The sequence below is a fragment of the Onychomys torridus genome, chromosome 20, assembly GCF_903995425.1.
Source record: "Onychomys torridus chromosome 20, mOncTor1.1, whole genome shotgun sequence".
Classification (NCBI taxonomy): Eukaryota; Metazoa; Chordata; class Mammalia; order Rodentia; family Cricetidae; genus Onychomys; species Onychomys torridus.
Window position 1 is genome coordinate 9470327 of NC_050462.1, and position 20967 is coordinate 9491293.

The window sequence follows — 20967 nt, forward strand, 5'->3', positions numbered from 1 at the left end:
GAATCCCCAAACACCAAGTGTTTGTAACACTAACAATATACTCACCGATTTTGTTTTTTCCCTCTTCATACTTTATTCTTTGTAAAATATGATGCACGATTCTGCTTCTTGTGGCATTGTTGAAGAAAGTGTCTTTGTTGTGTATGATGAAGCTGTACACACACATTGAAAATACAAGTTGAAGATTAGTGGGAGTTAAGAGAATTGCCTGTTTTAATTTGGTGCTGCTGGGATGGGGGTATTTTCAACCTAGTCCTAGAGGGTATGTCTGGAACAGCATGAAAGAGCCCAGAGATCATACCAGATCAGCTCACAACTCTGAATAGTTTTGGTTCTTGGGATCTGGGGCATTGATATCATAACAGTGGAAAGGAGTCAGGGCTTCATAAAATTAAGAAACCCTAAGACAGGTTAACAGCAAGTTTAGGTCTTGTATCTTGTTTTTTCTCAATAAGGTTAATTCTGTTTGTATCTTCTTGTATGTTTGGCCTTGCCCTCTCCCATGCTGTGATCATATACTGCTTCTGGGAGTTTAAGATTCAAAGTTGGCTTGAGCAATGCAGATGGAAGTTAGGTAATAAGATCCAGTTTGGGGCGGACTAAGGTGAGAACTCATTTTCTGGGGCTCAGCTCTGAGCTTGGCCTCCCTTGCCATATCCTTTCCTTGTGAGGACTTTCTAGAGCAGACACTTAAGATTTTTTTTTCCCTCACTTAGTCGTCTGGCCAGTTGCAGTGTTTGTGGAGAGTTAGCCTCTGGATTCTTTTTCTCTCTCCTTCTCCCCCCAACAATAATGTTGGCCTTTCATTTCTAGTAGCCATGCCACTCTAAGGACAGGTTCCTCGGGTAACAGAGTGGCTAAGGCCATACAATTCACCATGAAGTCATGTCTTCCCTTCTCCCAAAATGTGATGAGTTACAAACTACCATCAGTATTATACATGGAGTTACTTCCCCAATTATAAAGTTTATCAACCCAGTAAACTTACAGTTGGTTCCTCCTAGAAGTGGAATGCCATGTGAAGGCATGTAAGAGTTGGTAGCTATCTCCTCCAAACTAAGCATGGAGATCATTGTTCCCACAAGTTTCCACAGTCCCTAAGTGTACCCCCATTCCTTCAAAGAGCAATCCTCCTGCCTCTAAACTATTTCTCTTACAACCATTGACCATTATGTACTACTGTCTGTTTACACTTTTTCACCAGATGTTTACAGAGGATAATCTATAAGGCACTGATAAGGACAACAGATCAAATCTTTATCTTTGAGATTAAGTCTGGTGAGGAAGGCAGGTCATGAATGAAAGGAACCTGCTCCTATGTCAGGGAAGGGCACACGCCTCCTTCTTTTGCATGAACATTCTCCCACTTAAGAACGTGAGCTGACTTAGGAGAAGTGGCTGACACCTAATTCCATGGCTCTAGTATCTCACAAGTCATTAGAATGCAGGTATGGGAGGGCATGTAAGGTTTACATTGGGGAAATGACACATGTTTTTCTTACAGAAGATGGGTTCTTGGGAGTTGACCAGGGAGGGAAAGGGACAAACATTGGCACAAAGGAAGGGTGTCCTACTTGAGCTTTATTTTAGATTGGAAAGGGGGATGACATATAAGGAGAAGAAAACCAGAGAATGCGGAGTCATGAAAACTGCACCAGCTGACTCCTTGGAGAAATACCCACCACTCCCCAGGCCCACTTTGCTTCCTTTGTGGTCCCTCCCAGATGTGGCTCTACAGGCGATTTGACAGGAACAGAAGAGAAGATGGAGCAGAGGGAGCAGCTGCAGGCCCTTCTCTGATTCCCACTTGGGTTTTCCTGAGGTATTTTATGGTATCAAAGAGTAAAAGGGAAAATTCAAGAGTTACACCCAAATGCCTTTCTCTTTGAACTTGTCCTTCTCTGCTTGTTCACCTTATTTGAGGCAGGTCATTACATTTTAATGTCAAATAAAGATGTCATAAACAAATAGACAGCCATTAAAAAGCCCATTTGGACTTACATCAGAAAGCCCACGAGCTCAATCCCATTTGATGGGACAATCAGAGCCAAAGGCCCATGTCTCCCCCATTAAACGGTTTTCTGCTTCCTTCCCTTTTTATGGCACCATTTACATCTCTGAGCACATGAGATAGTTCTCTATAATAAATCCTACAGATAAGTTACAAATTTGGTTTCTCTCTTCTTTATAACTAGGTTGCCCTAGAATCAGGACAGTCTCGAGCGTGAGTGGACATAGTGGGCATGAGCCAGACACCGTTCTAAGCATCCAAAACACACAAACTCATTCAATCCATTCAACAGCCTGTGGGGGAAAGAACTTATTTGCTCAATCTTACAGGCCAAGGATCAGAGGTGTAAGCCATGTACCCCAAATCATTCAGCTAATAAGATGCAGAGTCAGGATTAGAACTCGGGTGTTCCTGGCTGTGGAACCTCCTGACTAACCCCCTACCCATCTGCTTTTCTCTCTACTTTGGATACTTCCTACCTCCTGAAGGTTGGCACTTCCTGAGGTCAGGCCAGCTACTCTATCTGGAATGTTCCTGCTCCCACTCACTTTGTATCTCAGCTCAGGCAACATCTCCCTTGAATACTCTTAGTTGATCCCCCTCTCCATCATTACCATAAACTGTAGCATGGTGTTACGAAGAGAAAGGAGCAAAAAAAGCCACTGACGTGATGAGGAGGGATACCGGAGCTGAGCCTTGGGCATGCTTAGCATCTCCAGTTCACCTCTGAAACTCTGAAGTCAAACAGCCCCCAGTCTATTCCCAACCTGTGCCATATACTATTGGGTCAGATTTGGGAGCTGAGGTTAGCTCATATTACTCTCACAGGTTTTTCTTTCTTTCTTTCTTTTTTTTTTAAGACTCGGGCAAGATGATATTTGGGAAGGTCTCAGAGTTAGTGGTCTTCACAACTATTGGCTCTACTATCCTGGAGCAGGACTTCACTTGCATCCCTGGCTTCTCCATGTGAGCCTCTTGGGGGCAGGAATATAGAATGAGCATTCTACATTCCTCATACCAGCATAAGGCAAAACACATGCTGATCTCTAAGGGGCTGACCTTCTGAGAAACACTAGCCATCTTATCTCCTTATACCTTGGCCTCTTATCCAGTTCTTGGAGCTCTTTCTACCTGTCCCATTTCTTCCAGGGATCAATTGAGTCATTCTTTCAACACCACATGTGTAAGGACATCTTGCAGGTGGCAGACTCTCTCTCTTAAATAGGAAGAATTGGAGAAGGGACAGTGATAGTTCACTATACTATAGTTCTCATTTTTTTTTATTTTTTTGCTACAAAAAATCACACACACACATGTATGGACATAGACACTGACACACACACATGGACATGTTCACAGACACTGGGCTGATCAATTCTGGCTAATACATGTCTCTGAGAAAGGATCTACAAGCTTAGACACTTGCCTCTGATCTTACAATCTGCTAGGAGGATGGTAAAGGAGTGAAGAGTCTTTGGGGGCCCTTCAGCCACGTTTGCCAATATCATGCAAATATCTTCCTATATCTTCTAATCTGAACTTCTCTTTTAGAAATGCACTCCACTGATATAATTGCCCACGTGGAATTGGGCAACTATATTGCATGCCCAGATGTACAGGAATGCTCATTAAGGCATGAACTATGATAGTAAAAGCCAGAAATAGCCTATCTAATTCTTCAAGTGGGGGATAAGATGAACAAGCTGTGATACTCCTCCCTAGAGAAGACTCTGTAGCTGGGAGGAGGCCAATGTGCTCACAGTAAGTCAGTCCTACAAATGTCCAAACTTAGCTAGACATGGTGGCACCACCATCATATGGGAGGAAAGCAAGGTTCAGACAGGTAAAGGGATGATTGTGTCAGGGGAGAGCATGTGCACACAGTTGTATTGACACACACACACACACACACACACACACACACACACACACAGAATGACTGTGGGAGGATTATAAGATGCATGTTTATATGTGTATGCATGTCTTTATAATGTCATGGCACACTGGAGAATAGGGTACCTGGGGAGAGAGGATGGAAACCCTGCGTGCACACTTAGGCAAATTATCACTTGTACTGAAAATCGCTTAGACTAAAAGCTGAAAAGAAAATCAAGGCGAAATGAATTTTGTTCTGAATCTTTTCTTAGCTTTACCATGAAAGACAAGGAGAATAAGTGGTAGATTGGTAGAGGAGAAACTCTGGGGTCGTACCTTGATATATTCCTCTCTTTATTCTACCTCTTTACGGGGTTATGTAACATCCCAAGACACACAGAAAATGACAAGAAGGAATTGGAAAACCAGCTGCTGAGTCTGCTGAGGTGGCGCACAACAGTTAAGAAGGTTTGCCTTTCTTTCAGAAGACCCAAGTTCAGATCCAGTACCCATGTCAGCACCCATAACTGTCTGTACCTCCAGCTCCACCCTTTGCTGGTCTCTACAGGCACTCACACACATATGGCAGACATGTACATGCACACACACACACACACACACACACACACACACACACACACACACGAAAGAATAAAACAAAATTCAAGGAACACCTGCTTGTTTCATGTCTTGTTCTTTTTTTGTAAAAGGACCTTTAAGGAACACAGTTTGCCCATGTGCTTGTGTGTGTGAAAGCAGCCTTCCTAGATGTCACTGTCTTCCTTGGGGGTGTGTGTGTGTGAATTGCTAAATGATGGACAGGTGAGCCTGATCCAACTAACTCCCTGCTAGGGTCTCAACTCTTTCCTGATTCTTATGGTGGTCTGCAGCCTTAGTTTTTAATATTAGAGTCTCAATGTCCTTTTTTTTCCAGGAGAGGAGGGATGAGAAAGGACTATGCTGTAGACCTAGTTTTAGCTACAAACATCTCAGGGTTATGTTTGTTTTTTACTGATTAGTTCTTCCAATGGGCAACTATTCACAGAGGTGCAATGAGATATGCTGAGTTGTCTTACAAATAAAGAGTATGCCTTTTCTTTGCAGAGCACTGTACACTGGGAGCATGTATAGTACAAGGGAGTGGGTGGAACATGGAAACACAGGTATTAGGTATCTATATATTTTTAGTGCAGGAAACGCAAAGGTGAAACTAACCCAGTTCCTGGGCTCAGCCATGATTTTAAACTTACTGGATAAAAAAAGAGGCAAATATTCAAGTGTGTGAGTTGGGGAAAGGTTCTCCTTAATGCTTAATTGAGAGTCAGCTTTTGAAATGTGTCAACTTCAAAGCAGAAAACAACCATTTTTTCCCCTAAATGTCTTTGTAGACTGTGCTCATCAGGATGAGAGTTCATTTTCATCACATTCTAGATTAGTCTGAACAGCTAGAGTTCAACACTTCAGAACAGAAATCCCAGCCATAACAAAAGTGTTCTCTATCTTTGCTATCCAATATGGTTCCCACCCACTTTATGTATCTACTGAGAATTTGATTTATGGATAGTGTACCTAAGAGGGTAAATTTCAATTTAATTAATTTTAGTTGTGGCTAGTAGACTCCAAATTGACAGTGCAGGCAACAGTTACCTACGTCATAGTTGATCCTTTGGGTACCATGAAGCACCCAGTTCTATCTCACTGATGGGATATCAACCTGATGTTTGCTTTTGCAAACAGATGAAGCACAGGAATGCTGAGGAGAGAGGATTGTCTTACAGGGCCATTTGTAGACTTGGGTTCCAGTTTTATGGTCCCATGAAAGCTGTGTCTTCAATAAGTCTCTGAGTCTTTTGGGTACATAGTTACTTGTTGGGAAAAAGAGGGTTTTAATGCCTTATTGCTCAAGGACAGGTTTGATCTCTAGCCTTATACAAGAAAACTTGTCTCTTCCTCTATTCCTTTTTAAAAGAGAAAGAGACTGCTGTATACTCAGTTTCACATGTCACAAACTTGAATGTGTCCCTCACCCTCTTTCCTCTCATGTCCAACATCCAGTCCATCCAGGTCTTCAGATTCCTATTTAACTACTACGATGAATTTTTGAGATCATTAGAACAAGTGCTCTCAACAGTGTGAAAGTCTCCATGATTTAAAATTTCAAGGAGCAACTTTGTCAGGAAGTATTTAAGAATCTGGAAGTGGTGTTCTGCAATTATTTGATAATTGTAGCTATCTAATTGACCTTTACATGTGTCAAAGTAGGAAAAAGAGCCGGATGACATACTGGGGCAAGCTTCTTGTTTCTGAAATGAAGTAGTCAGGACCCTGTGCCAACTGGATCTCAGGATGAATCTATAGGTGACAGCTCTGGGTGCCTTGGTCTTTGGCTCCCATGCTGAAAACAGTGTCTATTATAGTTATTCTGACCTTGTATTGTTTCTACATATTGGACATGTAGGAACAGAACACTTACTTATCTCTCTCATTCACAGGTTTCTGGCCACAGCAGAGCTGGAGCCAAGGATTTTCATCTGTATCTAACCTAAGACAGAATAGCATATCCTATGCTTTCAGAGTCATGTAGTATAAGGATGAGAGCTGGGATGTGAATGGGTTCTCCTATCTGTCTGTCTATCTGTCTGCCTGCCTACCTACCTACCTTATATCTATCTATCTATCTACCTATCTATCTATCTATCTATCTATCATCTATCAAACTCATTATCTATATTGTTAGCATACAAAAGAAGCCCCCTAGAAAGATCAATAGTCACGTATGCAATTTAGCAAGAGTGTTTATTTCCAGCTTTTTGGGGTGGCAAATAGTGACCCCCAAAGAAGGTCACAAGTTCCTTTTAAGCAGAGTTAGGGGGATTCAAGGGAGAAGGGATTAATCTGGTGCTAATTGGTAGAGGAGAGATTAATTCTGGGGGCTGATTGGTGGGAGGCTGTAGTGGTTAGGGAGGGGTCTAGTGTCTAGGGGCTTGTTGGCGAGAGGATAGGGAAAGCTATCTTTAGCTAGCAGAAGTCTGTAGGGGGGGCTGCTGAGCCAGCAGAAGGGGATTCGGGGCACCTGCTGAGCTGGCAGGAGGTTGGGGGGCACCTGTTTATTGGTTGCCTCTAAGTTGTGGTTTTCCTGAGAATTGCTTGCTCAGCTCCAGCCCATTCTAGGGAACTGAAATTGCCATGCCAGGGCTGCCAGGGGAGCCTGTTATGGCCCTAGTTTGGTCACCCAGTCCTCTCATATGTTTGTAGCAGATAAGACTCTTCCAGTGAACTTTATTCCCAGCCCATCAGTGTACCATCCACGTGTGGAAAGTGTAAATAAGTTATAGCTAGAGAACACTATGGTGGATAATAAAAAATGACCAAAATTCATCCTCATCTTAATTTCACCTTACTGCTTTGGGATGTGAATTTCTTGTTCTTCACACCAATAGGTGATGTCTATCCCTTCAGTTCATGAATTGGAACAGGACTTGTGATTTGTTTAAAAGGGTTGTGAGAGAAGTGACCTCAGACATGGCTCTTCATTTACACTCTTAGCAGCTTGGGTTGCTGCCCCATCTGACAAGGTGAAGAAGCCTGAACTAGCCTCTCTGAAAATGAGACAATACAAAGAGCTGGCCCCAAATCCCAGGGCAGCAAATGAAGAGTTACAGCCATGTGTTGATTCCACATGAACCCACAAGATGACTCTCCCAGCTGAGTTCAGCGTGATTGCAAATAGGGTGACTGTTGTTGAAAGCCAGTGAGTTTTACAGTAGCTTGTTTGGGAGCAAATCTAAAACAATGGACCTTTCCTGGTGGTTGAAGTTACATTACTTCATAATACAAAAAAGTAAAGGTTAATCTCTTAAAAATAAATATTTCAGAATACTTTCTTAATTAGACTTTTAAATAGAGATTTCTATTTTAACAAAGAGAGGCAAAGGTGATACAGTTAACTGTCACTTAAATTATGTCCTCAAATTAATGAAAAGCTAAGTAGGAACAAAGCAACCAATTAATTTTTTATGTGACAAGGCCTATTTTGAGAGTTTTCTGGGCTTTAGGCAAGTGGAGTGCAAAAGCTTAATTTTCTATCTTAAGTGTGCTTGTTAAGAGAAAAAGAATGAGGGGATTATCATATCAAATATATAATAGTCAAAGTTCAGACAGGTAAAGATTTCCAAGTCTCCTCTAAGGATTAATGTGATAAGCTACTGGAATAGTAGGGATTAAAAAATTCAAATAGTTACTTCTAATTGTGCTTCATGATAGCATCTTTACTAAGAGTTAAATATGGATTAAAAATCTGCTGCTGAGGCTTCTAGCTAGAGATGGGAAATTAAATACTTGCATTTAACTTGTGTCTCCCCAAAGCCATGAAGATGTAATAGTAGCATATGCACACGTGAGTAAGTAGGCACTCAGGGAGTATCCAAACACATGGGTGAGGATTAGCAATGAAGACAGAAAAGGAACTAAACTCCAGTTCTTGAAGTGAAAAGTTAAGTGAGTCAAAACTCAGTTGAAAGCCTCACCAGTAGACTAGAAAAAACAGAATAATATTAGAACTTGAAAACAAGGTTGATGACTTATCACTTGTAGACAAAAATGAAAAAAATGAACACAATAGACAAGATCTTTGGTGCAGTACTATAAAAGATGAAACCTATAAAAATAGCAATAAATGAGGAACCCAAGTGTAACTTATAGGCATAAAAAACCTAATTAATAAAAAAAGCAGATTTTATTTTTAGATCCTAGGGAAGACATGGTGATCTGGTATAGGAAGCTATTTAGAGCCCCAAATAGATGTCACAGAAAAGAACCTCCCCACGATATATTGCAAGTGCCCAAAGTACCAAACAATGAAAGAACACAAAAAGTCGCAAAAGAGAAGCACCTATTCACCTGTGAAATCAAACCCATCAGGATAACATAATATTTCTCAGCAGAAACACTAAAGGCTTTAGTGACCGGGATGATGTATTTCAAACACTGGGGAAAAACAGTGCCAATCTAGATCACAGATTATACCAGTGTCAGCAAAATTACCCTCCATAACCAATGGAGTAACAAAGACATGTCAAGATAATCATAGGCTGACAGAATACTGGACAATACCCAAAGGGGATGTGCACCTAGAAGAGGAAGCAAGAAAACACAGTCCTTAGAGCATCTGCGTAGGGGCATGATGAAATTTCACCAGAAGGTCTGCTCAGTGTGGAGTGCTCATCAAGCACGCAGGAGGCCCTGGAGTCAACCTCTAGTATGGCAAGGAGGAAGAATGAGCAAATCTCATTAAAAGTATAGATAGCAGAGGAGAAATAGGATGGAATCAAACCATTGATTCAGAAAACCATCAAGTCTCTATCTTAGATAAAGGCGGAAGCGATGAGCATAGATCATACAAAGCACCTGGGGAGGGGGAGACAAAACACAGCAAAATAATGGCATTGTATATAACTTACAGTAACAACCCTGAGTGTAAATGGCCTCAGTTCTTCAAATAACAATTCAGGCTGACTGGATTAAATCAGTATCCAACAATTCCTGCTTGCAAGGAATTCATCTCACCAGCAAAACAGGTACACACTGAGCATGAAAGGGCTTGAAATGCTATTTCAGCAATTCTGAAAACAAGCAGTAGTAGCTATATTCACGTCCAACAAAGCAGACTTTAAAAGTCAAAATTAGTCAGATGAGACAAATAAGATTTTGTATATTGCTGGAGGGAACAGTTTCTCAAGAAAATATAACAATCATAAACATATGCGATCTGAATATTGGAGAGAACACTTTTATAAAACAAACACTATGGAATATAAAGGGAGCAATTGGTCCAACACAGCAATAATGGGTAACTTCAACATCCCACTCTCACCAGTAGGGAGAGCATCAAAACAAAATATCCACAAAAATCAAATGGACTCAATAAACATCAATGGAGCTTACTTTCAATAGCTGAAGAATATGCATTTTTTCTATCAACACATGAAACTTTCCTCAAAATATGTCATATTTATGACACAAAGCAAGTCTTAAGAGACATACAAAGGGACTGGAGAGGTGGATCCGTGGTTAAATGTACTTGTTGCTTTTGCAGAGGACCCAGGTTCTGTTCCCAGCATCTACATGTTGGCTAACAGCCATCTGTAACTCAAATTCTAGGTCATTAAATGTCCTTTTCTGAACTCCACAGGCATCAGACACTCATGTGGTGCATAGACATAAATGTGGCCAAAACACTAATACAAATAAAGTAAGTAAATTTAATTTAATCTTTTTTTTAAAGAAACACACAAAATTGAAGCAGTGTTTGCATCTTATCAGGTCATAATGAAAAAAACCTACAAATCAATAGAAGAAACAAAATAATTATATAAACAAAACAGAAACCAAATAATCCCTGAAAAAATGAAATGTTGTTGAAGAAAAAATAGAGGATCATTGTAGCTGGAGTTTTTCTGGTCCTGCCTGGCCCACAGTCAGGACAAATCTCTCTCACCCGCCAGTCCCGCAGCTGCTACCCTACCAAGTAAACACACAGAGACTTATATTGCTTACAAACTGTATGGGCACAGCTGGCTTCTTGTTATCTAGTTCTTATATTTTAAATTAAATTATTATAGTTCTTATATCTTAAATTAGCCCATTTCTATTAGTCTATAAGTTGTCACGTTGCTCGTGGTTTACTGGTACCTTACATCTCGCTTGTCATGGCGGCGGCTGGCAGCATCTCTCTCTCCGCCTTCCTGTTCTCTGGATTCTCCTCTCTGCTAGTCTCGCCTATACTTCCTGCCTGGCTACTGGCCAATCAGTGTTTTATTTATCAATCAATCATCCACAGGAGAGCATTGAAAAGTCCTAGAATTAAAGTCCAAATGCAGCATACCAGAATCTGTGAGGTTCAGTGAAAGCAGAGCTAAGGGGACATTTACAGCTATGTGTCTGGAGTAGAAGTAGGGAGACCTCAAGTAGCTTAATGATGCATCAGTGTCTTAAAAAAATAACAACAAACCAAACTCCCAAATACTAACAGCAAAGAAATAATAGAGCACAAGGCAGAAAGAAGGAAACTTAAAAGAGCAGTACAAAGGTTCATCAAAATGTTGGGTTTCTTTGGAAATGGCAAACAAAAGTTGGCAAGCCCTTAGCCAAACTAGCTTGGAGGAGAAATAAATGACCATGTAGGACCATTTCACATTCCAGTCTTCAGACTGTGGAGTTGAGGCATTTTAGTTTTATTTAAAGGGTGACAGGGAGGGGATGAGTGAGAGAGGGCCAGAGGGAAAGAACAAATTCTTTTTAGTTGTGTATTTGCCAAAAATATCTAAAGTTGTAGGATTAGAATTACTTTCAAAACTAAGACATCCACTCTGATATGCAGTCAGAACCTTTACCGTGGAGTATTGTGTTTAGAGCTTAATGTTTTTTATACACCAGATGAGGCAGACTGAGGCATCTGCTCTAACTGTTGGATGCTGGCTGAATTGGTTAATACTCACAGTGAGAAGTTTGTAGTATCCAAGTTCATGAGAGATTAGATTTAGTGAATATTCAAGAGTAAACCAGAATGAAAAAAAAGACCATTTAAAAAAAATCATTAAAAAAGTTTAGAAACAATAAACATTTTCCTATTTAATCCTTAGACAAGAAAAACACAAATAAGACTGGCCCCCAGCTCTCTGCTAATTAGGCTGCCATGGACAGTCAATAGCTGCATTTTACCCAAATTCTCTACACAAATGTCATGGCATGAATCCATTATCCAGAGACTCATCCACAGCTACCGTGTCTGTTCAGTCCTGGCTATGGCTCTCAGTTTATTTTCCTTTTCTGGAGCTCCACTGATCCAAGCATGGCAGTGGGATGATCTTCTAGTTCCGTTTACATGGCTGGGAGCAGCAAAGCCAGAGACTCTGCCAAGTGCCTGCAATGTTGGGAACTTGATAACATTTATCTTCCCTGATCACTCCATTTTCATCTTTCTCCATCTCTATTATTTTCATGGCATTCTGTAACTATTCCAGGTATAGTAAAAATACACTTTTTAGCTCTTCTTCCTGTTAAAAATTTTAAATGATTTATAATAGAGTACAAATAAATAATTGAATTAATTTTTTTGTCTTTGCAATAGACACTTTTATTTTCACCAAAGGTGATTTTACTCAAAGGATGACAGTTTAAATTACAAAGCTGTAGGTATTAGGGAATACACTGTTTATTAGGTTGTCTCTCTGACTTCCCTTTGGTTTCTCTCCTCTGTGATATTAGAATGGGAACTCTGTAAATCACTCTTATGCTTTGCTCTCTCTGATTTGCTTTTCTTTTTCTTTCTTTTTTTTGATAGGGTTTCTCTGTGTAGCTTTGTACCTTTCATGGATCTCACTCTGTAGACCGGGCTGACCTGAAACTTACAGAGATCTGACTGCCTCTGCCTCCCGAGTGCTGGGATTAAAGGTGTGTGTGCTATCACCACCCAGCTCTGATTTGCTTTTTCAGTGCACACACTAGATGGAGACTACAGGAGAAAGTTGAGGGGATTCCCTAGGCTCACTGGCTTACCTGCTCCTGCCAGTGCTGCCCTAGGAATCAATATCCTTCAACTTGAAAATGGAAGTTGGGTCCAGATTCCAGCTTTCAAAGAAAAGCATTTCCCAAACGAGACTCCCTGCTCTTCGTCCCTTGCATGCTGGTGCCGGCAGGACAGCATCTTCTCTTCAGAGGTCTGGGGCTCAGCTCCATTCAACCTGCTTGGTCCTTATCATTCAGTCTTTTTCTTTATCCCATGAGCCTTAGGGGAAGTTGCTGCTTCACTTCCTGCAGTCGTTAGTCACGTGACTTCTGTGTGTTCTTTGCAACACTGAAGCTATTTAACTCATCATGTTAACTCCTTCATTAATCACCAAGCACCCACTTCCTGAACAGAATACCAATGTTATTGGAGACTAAAAAGAAATAGTTGAGAGAAAGATGCTCGTGTCTCTTACCTCTAAACCAGAAACTACATACGCAGTAGCTACCTTACCAATCCTTCTTGCTTATCTAATAGAACACTTATACAGTCTAAAGGAAGTTTCTGGATTTGGTTTTTGTTTGTCTGTTTGTCTGGCTGATTTTGGAGACAGGATCTCATTTTGCAGCCCAGCCTCACCTCAGATTCACAGCATTCCTCTTCCCAAGTCCTGGAATTACAGATAGGAGCCAACATGACTAGTCATTTCTAAATTTGAATTCTGAAAGATCCTGATCCTAAGTCACAAGACAACTGTAATTAACTTGGGGTTTTCTATAACTATTCCAATCCCCAGTGAACTGCTTTCTTATGCGTCAGTCATATGTCATGTGACTTGTTATCTTCTTTCTTAGAGGAAGAGTGTGATTCCTCAACCCATTCACACCATCCTTGGCATTAACACTTTGTCTGTCTTATGGAGCATGAGTTGAAGTGATACATACATGGCACAATGGGGCCAGACACTTAGGGGACTTGCCATGACTTTCTCCTTTGTCAGGAAAATGCATGTGTAAGGTACAGGTTGCTCCCTCAGTCAGGCATTGTAATAAAAATGACATTTGAAGCAAACTTCACCTGAGTCACAGCTAACGGTTTAGGTGTGCAAGAAACAATCATCTGAAGAGGCCACTGAAATGAGAAGCTTATTAGTTACTGCAGCAGAACCTAGTGGAACCTGACTGACACAACCTTGGATCCAGAGAAGATCATCCTATGAGTTACAGCCTAAAAGACAGATTCCCCCACCCCAACTGGTAAAAAGCCACAGCCATCCAAGAAACGGAGGAGGAGGAGGGGGAGGGGTGAGACTTGTGGGGTGGGGAGGGGCAATACAGGAAGAAGAAAGGCTCTAGGGTTTGGGATAGAGGAAGGGTGTTTGTGCCAGAGATAAGGAAAAGGCATGCCCAAGTAAGAGAGGGCCTGAAAGAAAGAGAGATCAGGGTTATAAATGGTTCTTAAGAAAAGCTGGAGACCACTTTGAATGTATTTCACACAGCCTCCGGGCAGTGGCTGCTTTCTGTCCCAAATCTAGGCGACGAGTGATAAATAGAGGACAACACGGTTCTAACAGGCCATGTGCGCCATACCAAACTCTTACCTTGATCAAAACTTTAAAAGATTTTAGAACAACAAAAGGTCATATTTTATAAAATAAACAAATAGCTGCCTAGGAGGGACCGCTCTGTGGAATTTCCTTATATCCTTTGAGAAGTGCAGATGAAGGACTGGACAGGCTAATGAACCCAGAAGTCTGATATCATGTGCATGAGACATGAGACATTTCACAAAAAAGATGGCCCCTGAAGTCTTTGCTGAAGGGACAAGATTCCATCAGAGAGAGAGAGAGAGAGAGAGAGAGAGAGAGAGAGAGAGAGAGAGAGGAGAGAGGCCCTCACAGGGAGGATCAACAGTCAAGGAGTAGCTAGAGAACTTGTGTGGCTATGTTGTAAGAGCATATTGCCCTGAAAGCTGACAGGAGAGGGTAAGAAACCTTTTAAAGGAGTTTGAACTTTATCCCAAAGTCCCAGGAAAGTCACTGAAAGATGTTAGATAGGAAATTATTGTTACTTCATAGGCATAGCTTAATACTTGGTATGGGATGTATATAGCTGGAGGGACCAGAGATGGGTATTGAAATCCTGCTCACACTGTTTGTTCTGAGAATCCAGGAGTGTCTAAGTTTGTGTTTCTATTGCTGTGAAGAGACACCAACACCACAACAACTCTTCTAAAGGAAAACATGTAATTGGGACTCCCTTACAGTTCAGAGTTTAGTTTGTTGACATCATGGTGGGAAGCATGGTGGCATGCAGGCAGACATGGTTCTGGAGAAGAGCTGAGAGTTCTACATCTAGATTGTCAGGTGGTAGGAAAAGAGATTGAGACACTGGGTCTGGCTTGAGCATCTGAAACCTCAAAGCCCACCCCCGCAGTGACACACTTCCTCCAACAAGGCCACACCTCCTGATAGTGCCAGTCCCTATGAGCCTTTGGAGGCCATTTCCATTCCAACCACCACAGGGAGGAAGGGTGCCTCCTCACTGTGCAAAGGTGGTGCATGCACCTGTGGCCGGCGGCTTGCGAATGACCCGTAACATAAACACAGAACGCAGATGTGACAAGTGAGGAAAGACAGGGCAGACGGGGAGACATCCTAAGTGTACAAGAGTTGGCAGCCACTTCCACGAGGGTGATGGTAGTGAGGTCAGAAGTGGGAAGGAAGGACCAACAGGATTTACTGATGATGGTGACCCGTAGGGAGGGTGATAGTGTAAAAGCCAGACAACCTGTAGTGGTAGTATCCTTTCTCTTGAGTGGGAAACAAAACTGATGGTTTATCTAGAGTGTTCAGAGTGAGGGAGGTGGGGATGTGAAGAGCTAGGTTTATCCCTAGGTATAAAGACATTTCTAAGATGCAGTTCTGGGTCATTGGTCATTTCAATGATCATTATCAGCATTTATATATTTAACACCTCCTCTGAAAGGCCACTTCCATTCATGTCCTAGAAATGGGTAAAAAGTACTCTGGACTGGGCCTGGCCTTCAGAAAGCTCAAAATGCTGTCTTTCACCTAATCAGATTTATTTTCTGTTCTTTCATTGGTGTGAATCAGGTAAGGGCTTTACTGTCTGTGTTCATTTCTCCATTTCAGGCAGAGCTGACACACTCTGAGTCTTGTGGGTAGCCCGTGTCTAGTGAGAGCCAGATGTGTTATACACAGAGCTTGAGTTTGTGATCACATGAACTGCTGTTTTAATTCCAGAATTTGCTTGTGGCTGTGTGGGCCTGGAGGAGACAGTCATGGATTCTGACCTCCTCCCACTTCTGTAAGGTGAAGATGCATTGATGTTGCAGGGCTGGGTCAAGGGTCTAAGGTGATAATAGCAAGAGCCATGCCTCACAGATCCTGGCCAAGGTACCTACCTGTGAGGCACAAAGTTTCCATTGACCCCTGCTCACCTCTGTATGTATGGACCACTGCTCTATCTAATGACAGAATTCACAGCATGGTTACAAATGTCTACATTTGTACATACAATACAGTGCAATATTCATCTCACCTCTTCAACTTTACATCAACCCTCTCTTATTTTATTGTACTTTAATTCATTAAATCTCGTTACTTATAAGTGTGCTACATTGCCTTATACTATATTTGATGAGTAAAACAGCCTCTTTAAGATCAAGTTTAATATGCTCATGCTAAATTTTTAAATAAAGCACACATATCATATGAGAATATACCTATGACCACATAGTCACATATGTTTCTGTATGAAAATATCTGGCATGCAAGTGACATTGAAAGTTTTTCTTGAATGATTGAGCTCATAAGTAGATGACATTTAAAGATAAAAAAAATGTGGCCAGGTATGGTGGCCCACACCTTTAATCTCAGCACTTGGGAGGCAGAATCAGGCCTATCTCTGTGAGCTTAAGCCATTTTGGTCTACATAGTAAGTTCCAGGCCAGCCAGAGCTATCCAGTAAGAGTCTATCTCCTTCTCTTACCCTCCTCATCCCCTTCTTCTCCTCCCCTATACTCTCCTCCCTTTTTTCTCCCCTCTCTCATACCGTTACACACACACACACACACACACACACACACACACACACACACACACAAATATGAACATGTTATTTCCAAATGCGTTATGGAAGATAGTTTCTCAAATACTAAGATACTTCACCTATCTTTAGACTCTCCAGCCACCCACAGTTTTGCTTTCCCCATATGATTAGGTAATATCTTTGATCCTTAAACCTAAGTTTTATGTCATCAAGCCCTACTTGAAAGGAATCACATGAGCTTCTGCAGCACAAACCTCAGGCTTCACACTTTTTACACCGTGGCCTCAACTTAAAACTTTTCAGAGCACAGCCATGTCTCCCGAGACTGCAGAGCACCCTCAACAGCCTGCACATTGAGGATCCTGATACGGGCAAGAAAGTGCTATAAAACAAGCATCCTGAGACTACTCTGTGTCACTGGGGCACTAGAAGAACATTAATCCTACTGAAATCGATCTTGTATCTCATTGCCTAAAGGACTCTCCAAAGACTTCAAATCGATGAAAACAACAGAAAAACTCCAAATGCTCTAAAAGGAAAATTACAGTAGAAAGTATATGCTTTGGCAATCAATATCTTCAGATATTTGTGCTGTGAAGATTTAAGAGGCAAGCTGGAATGTGGTACTAATACATATGAGTATATCTGGAACACTGAGGACAAGCATAGTTGGAAGCAATTCTATTCTGAGTCAGAAAGTCTTCCAAGGGTCCTCAACACAGCCCTGGCCTACAGTCCTGCTGTTACTGCCACTAAGCTTATCCTTCGTCTCCAGACCTTGGACTTTGATGGTCAATTTACATGGCTGTGTAAAGTAAGGCAGAACGGTGGTACTCCAAGTATGTCTGCAGTCTAGTCTCTAGAATTTCTCCATGTATCAATTTGTTTGGCAAAGAGGAATTATACTGCAGATAGAATTGAGGCTGTTCATTGGCTGACGTGAAGGTGGAGGACGCTAAGGTTTAAATGTGGTTTGACAACTGATGTCAGGATATTAAAAAGTGCCGGAATCTTTTAGAGGAGGTCTCGAGACCTCCTTGAGTGGAAAGGTTCCCACAGAAGTAGCTTGTTAGAGAAGAACAAACCTGCCCTCTCCCCATTAACGTGTTTTTCCAACTGCTGCATGATGTCTCTCTAGATCTTACTCTATTAGCTAAAGAACCCTCAACTGGAAGCCAACACCAGGGCCATGGTCTTGGGTTTCTGGAACTATGAGCTAAATGCATACCTTTTCTTCATACAGTTTCTAGTCTCAGGTGCCTTATTGCTGCAATACAAGGCGGTCTAAGATAAGGATATTTTTCTGGAATTTCCAGGTGGGCCTAATGTAATCACAAGGACCCATAGAAATGGAAAAGGTGAAAAAATGTCAGGGAAGAAGATGCGTTAACAGATTCTTGATAATGATATAATGCTTTCAAGAGAGAGGAAGGAGTCTTAAGTCAGGAATGCAGCAGCCTCTAGAAGTTAGAGATGACAGAGAACTATATCTGCCCCATAGTCTCCAGAAAGGGACATAGTCCTGACACACCCTGATTTTTATCCCATCAAGACCCATATGAGCTAGATACGGTCATTATCCACCTTTTCCTAGCAGGGGAAAACTGAGGCACATAATTACTAGACACTTATTTACCACTGATTCTAGTACTTAGATTCTGAAGCCAGGCTCTCTGGCCTAGTCTTCTCTTGTTCCTACACAGGAGTTTCCTATGGTAGATATAACAAATTACCACTAAATTAGTTGCTTGAAATAAGAACATGCATTGCTGTAGTCTTTGAAGAAGACAGTCCAATGTGGAAATCCAACAACTCACACAACTGGATAGTTCTTTGTGGAGAGGCTCATCCTGTGCATTATAGGGTGGATAGCAGTGTTCTGGGCCTCTGCCTCTCAGAGACCAGGAGCAGTTCCCACTCCTAAGCTGTGACATTTAAACATGTTTTAAGGCATTGCGCAATTCCACCTGGGTGATGCTCACTGGTTTATAGTTTGTAGCTGATTGCCACTAGCTAAAATCTAAGCTCCAAGAGGGCACAATCTAAAGAAAATAATTGATGTTGACAGTGAGAGAAATAAAGAAAAACTGGAAAATATTCCTATGTGTACCTAGCATACATTTTGAAGGCAATTCAAAATAGATCCATTTCTGGGAAGATTTTTCTGCATATGCATCATAAATAGTAACACAACTCTACCCTATTTCCTTTTTTTATATCTAGCACCCATAGAAAATCTTTATTATGGGTATTGACCTTAGAAAGCAATTTTCTCGAAGATGTTTCTGCTAACGTCTTTTTAAGAATAAAGGGCAGTGTGATACTTAAGCAGAGTAACATCACCAGGAATGAGGTGAAGAGGAATAAATTAATGGACAATCCCTATACACATATTCTTCCTTGACCCAGTGGTCATTCATTAGAGAGTTGTTCAGTTTCCATGAGTTTGTAGGCTTTTTGTTGTTTCTGTTTTTGAAAACTAGCTTTAATCTGTGGTGGTCTGATAAGATACAGAAGGTTTTCAATTCTCTCTCTCTCTCTCTCTCTCTCTCTCTCTCTCTCTCTTTAAAGGGTTCCTCTTTTTTAAAATTTTTCTTTATTAAGAAATTTTCTACTCATTCCATATACTATCCACAGATTCCCCCCTCCTCCCACCCCCAGCCCTCTTTCCCAAGTCACCCCACATCCCCCCAAATCGAAGTCTCCCATGGAGAGTCAGCAGAGCCCAGAACACTGAACCTAGGCAGGTCCAAGCCCCTTCCCACTGCACCAAGGCTGTGCAAGGTGTCACACCAAAAGCACTGGGTTGCAGAAGCCTGTCCATGCATGAATCCCCCTGCCCGGGTGCCCCCCTAAACAGTTTGAGCCAAACAACTGTCTTCTGTATCCAGAGGGCTTAGTCCAGTCCCATGGGGGCTCCACAGCCACCAGTCCACAGTTCATGGGCTTTCACGTATGCATAGGGATATACACATAGGTGTAGACACATAGAGATATACAAATAGAAATATACATGTAGGGATATGCACATGGGGTATACACATAGGAATATATACTCTATTGTGAAATTGTACATTTAGCTCATCACTATATAATTTTTTTTGTGTGTATAACAATAATAATTAAAGAAAAAATAGATCATGGCCATGAATTGAAGAGACAGCAGCATGGAATAAACACAGGAGGAGCTGGGGGAAGGGGGAAAGTTATGTAAATCATATGACATTTTAAAATTAAATAATTTTTAAGATACAAAAAATTAATGGTCAAATGGACTTGTGTACCACAGTCATCAGATTCCTGTGGAACTTCATTTATCAGATCTGGAGACTGTCTGGCATGAAGGAGAGCTGCACAGTGATTCTCCAGGCAGTGAGGAGGGCTCCAATTTTTGTACCACTCTGCCATCACCACCAAAGGAAAACCTAGCAAGGTGTGGAGAGATGTTTGATCATCACAAGGTGGGGGAGGGATGTGACTAGTGTCTATTGGAGGCCAGGTTCCTGTTAACTATCTTATAATGCATAAGGCGGCTGTCTACAACAAAGCACCCATACAGGGCCCTCCACGTCTGGACTAGAATTCCTTCTCCATTACTGCCTAGTTCTCTAATAAGCCTGCTTTCTTTTTCCTCCTGCAAAGACTGGCAAGCTAGCATCCCAGCATTTCCTGAGTTAGGGACAAATACATGACTGAGCTTTGGCCCCTGCAATGTGGGTACAGCGCTATAGACAATGTCTAAGCCTGGCCCGGGAAAACACGACCTTTGTAAGAAACCATCTATTTCTCTTTTCTCATCTAGAAGGAACCTAGGATGGCAGAAGCGGTAGACATGAGCCTAAGTACCCAAGTGGCTACATGGAGCAGGTGTATCATGCCTTCTTTACTGAGAAGGACCCACATTAGCCAGGGTTGTGAACAACAGCTAAACTTCTATAATGTTAAATTACTCCTGTGTGTGTCCAGGGAGGTGACTCTGTGCCTTGTGTTCTTCATCTGGATGATGATGATACTGATATCTGTGACCATACAAGGATTCTTAGGAGGATTTACAAAAAAATTTTAGAATCATATCTGCCATACAGAAAGTTTATTTTTTCACTCATAGGTATATCTTTGGCGATAGCTTGTAAAGTAACCATTTGCCATCTTAGACCTATGAAGGTGCTTACCTATACAAGTTTGCTTTCATTGATTCTAAAATATAGATACATCCATACTTATCACTCTGCAAAAAACTCAACTCCAATGGATTAAAGACTTCAACACAAAGCCAGATAAACTGAACTTGATAGAAGAGGAAGTGGGAAATATCCTTGAACTCATTGGCACAGGAGATGACTTTCTGAACAGAACCCTATTAGCATAAGCACTAAGATCAATTCTTAATAAATTGGACCGCATGGAACTGAAATGCTTCTGCATGGCAAAGGACACTGTCATTCAGACAACATAGCAGCTACAGAATGGAAAAGATTTTTTTACTAACTACGTATTTTATA

At 41.4% G+C, this 20967-nt stretch overlaps 1 protein-coding gene across 4 annotated transcripts in view; it reads right to left on the bottom strand.

Annotated features, from left to right (window-relative positions):
- Ano4 (anoctamin 4) overlaps window positions 1–20967 on the bottom strand; it is a 300336-nt gene that overhangs the window by 77082 nt on the left and 202287 nt on the right. For all 4 annotated transcript variants that reach the window (XM_036169504.1, XM_036169505.1, XM_036169502.1 and 1 more), the window contains one exon: window positions 46–152. In XM_036169504.1, the coding sequence (XP_036025397.1) occupies window positions 46–152 (107 nt within the window). The remainder of the gene's footprint in view (window positions 1–45; window positions 153–20967) is intronic.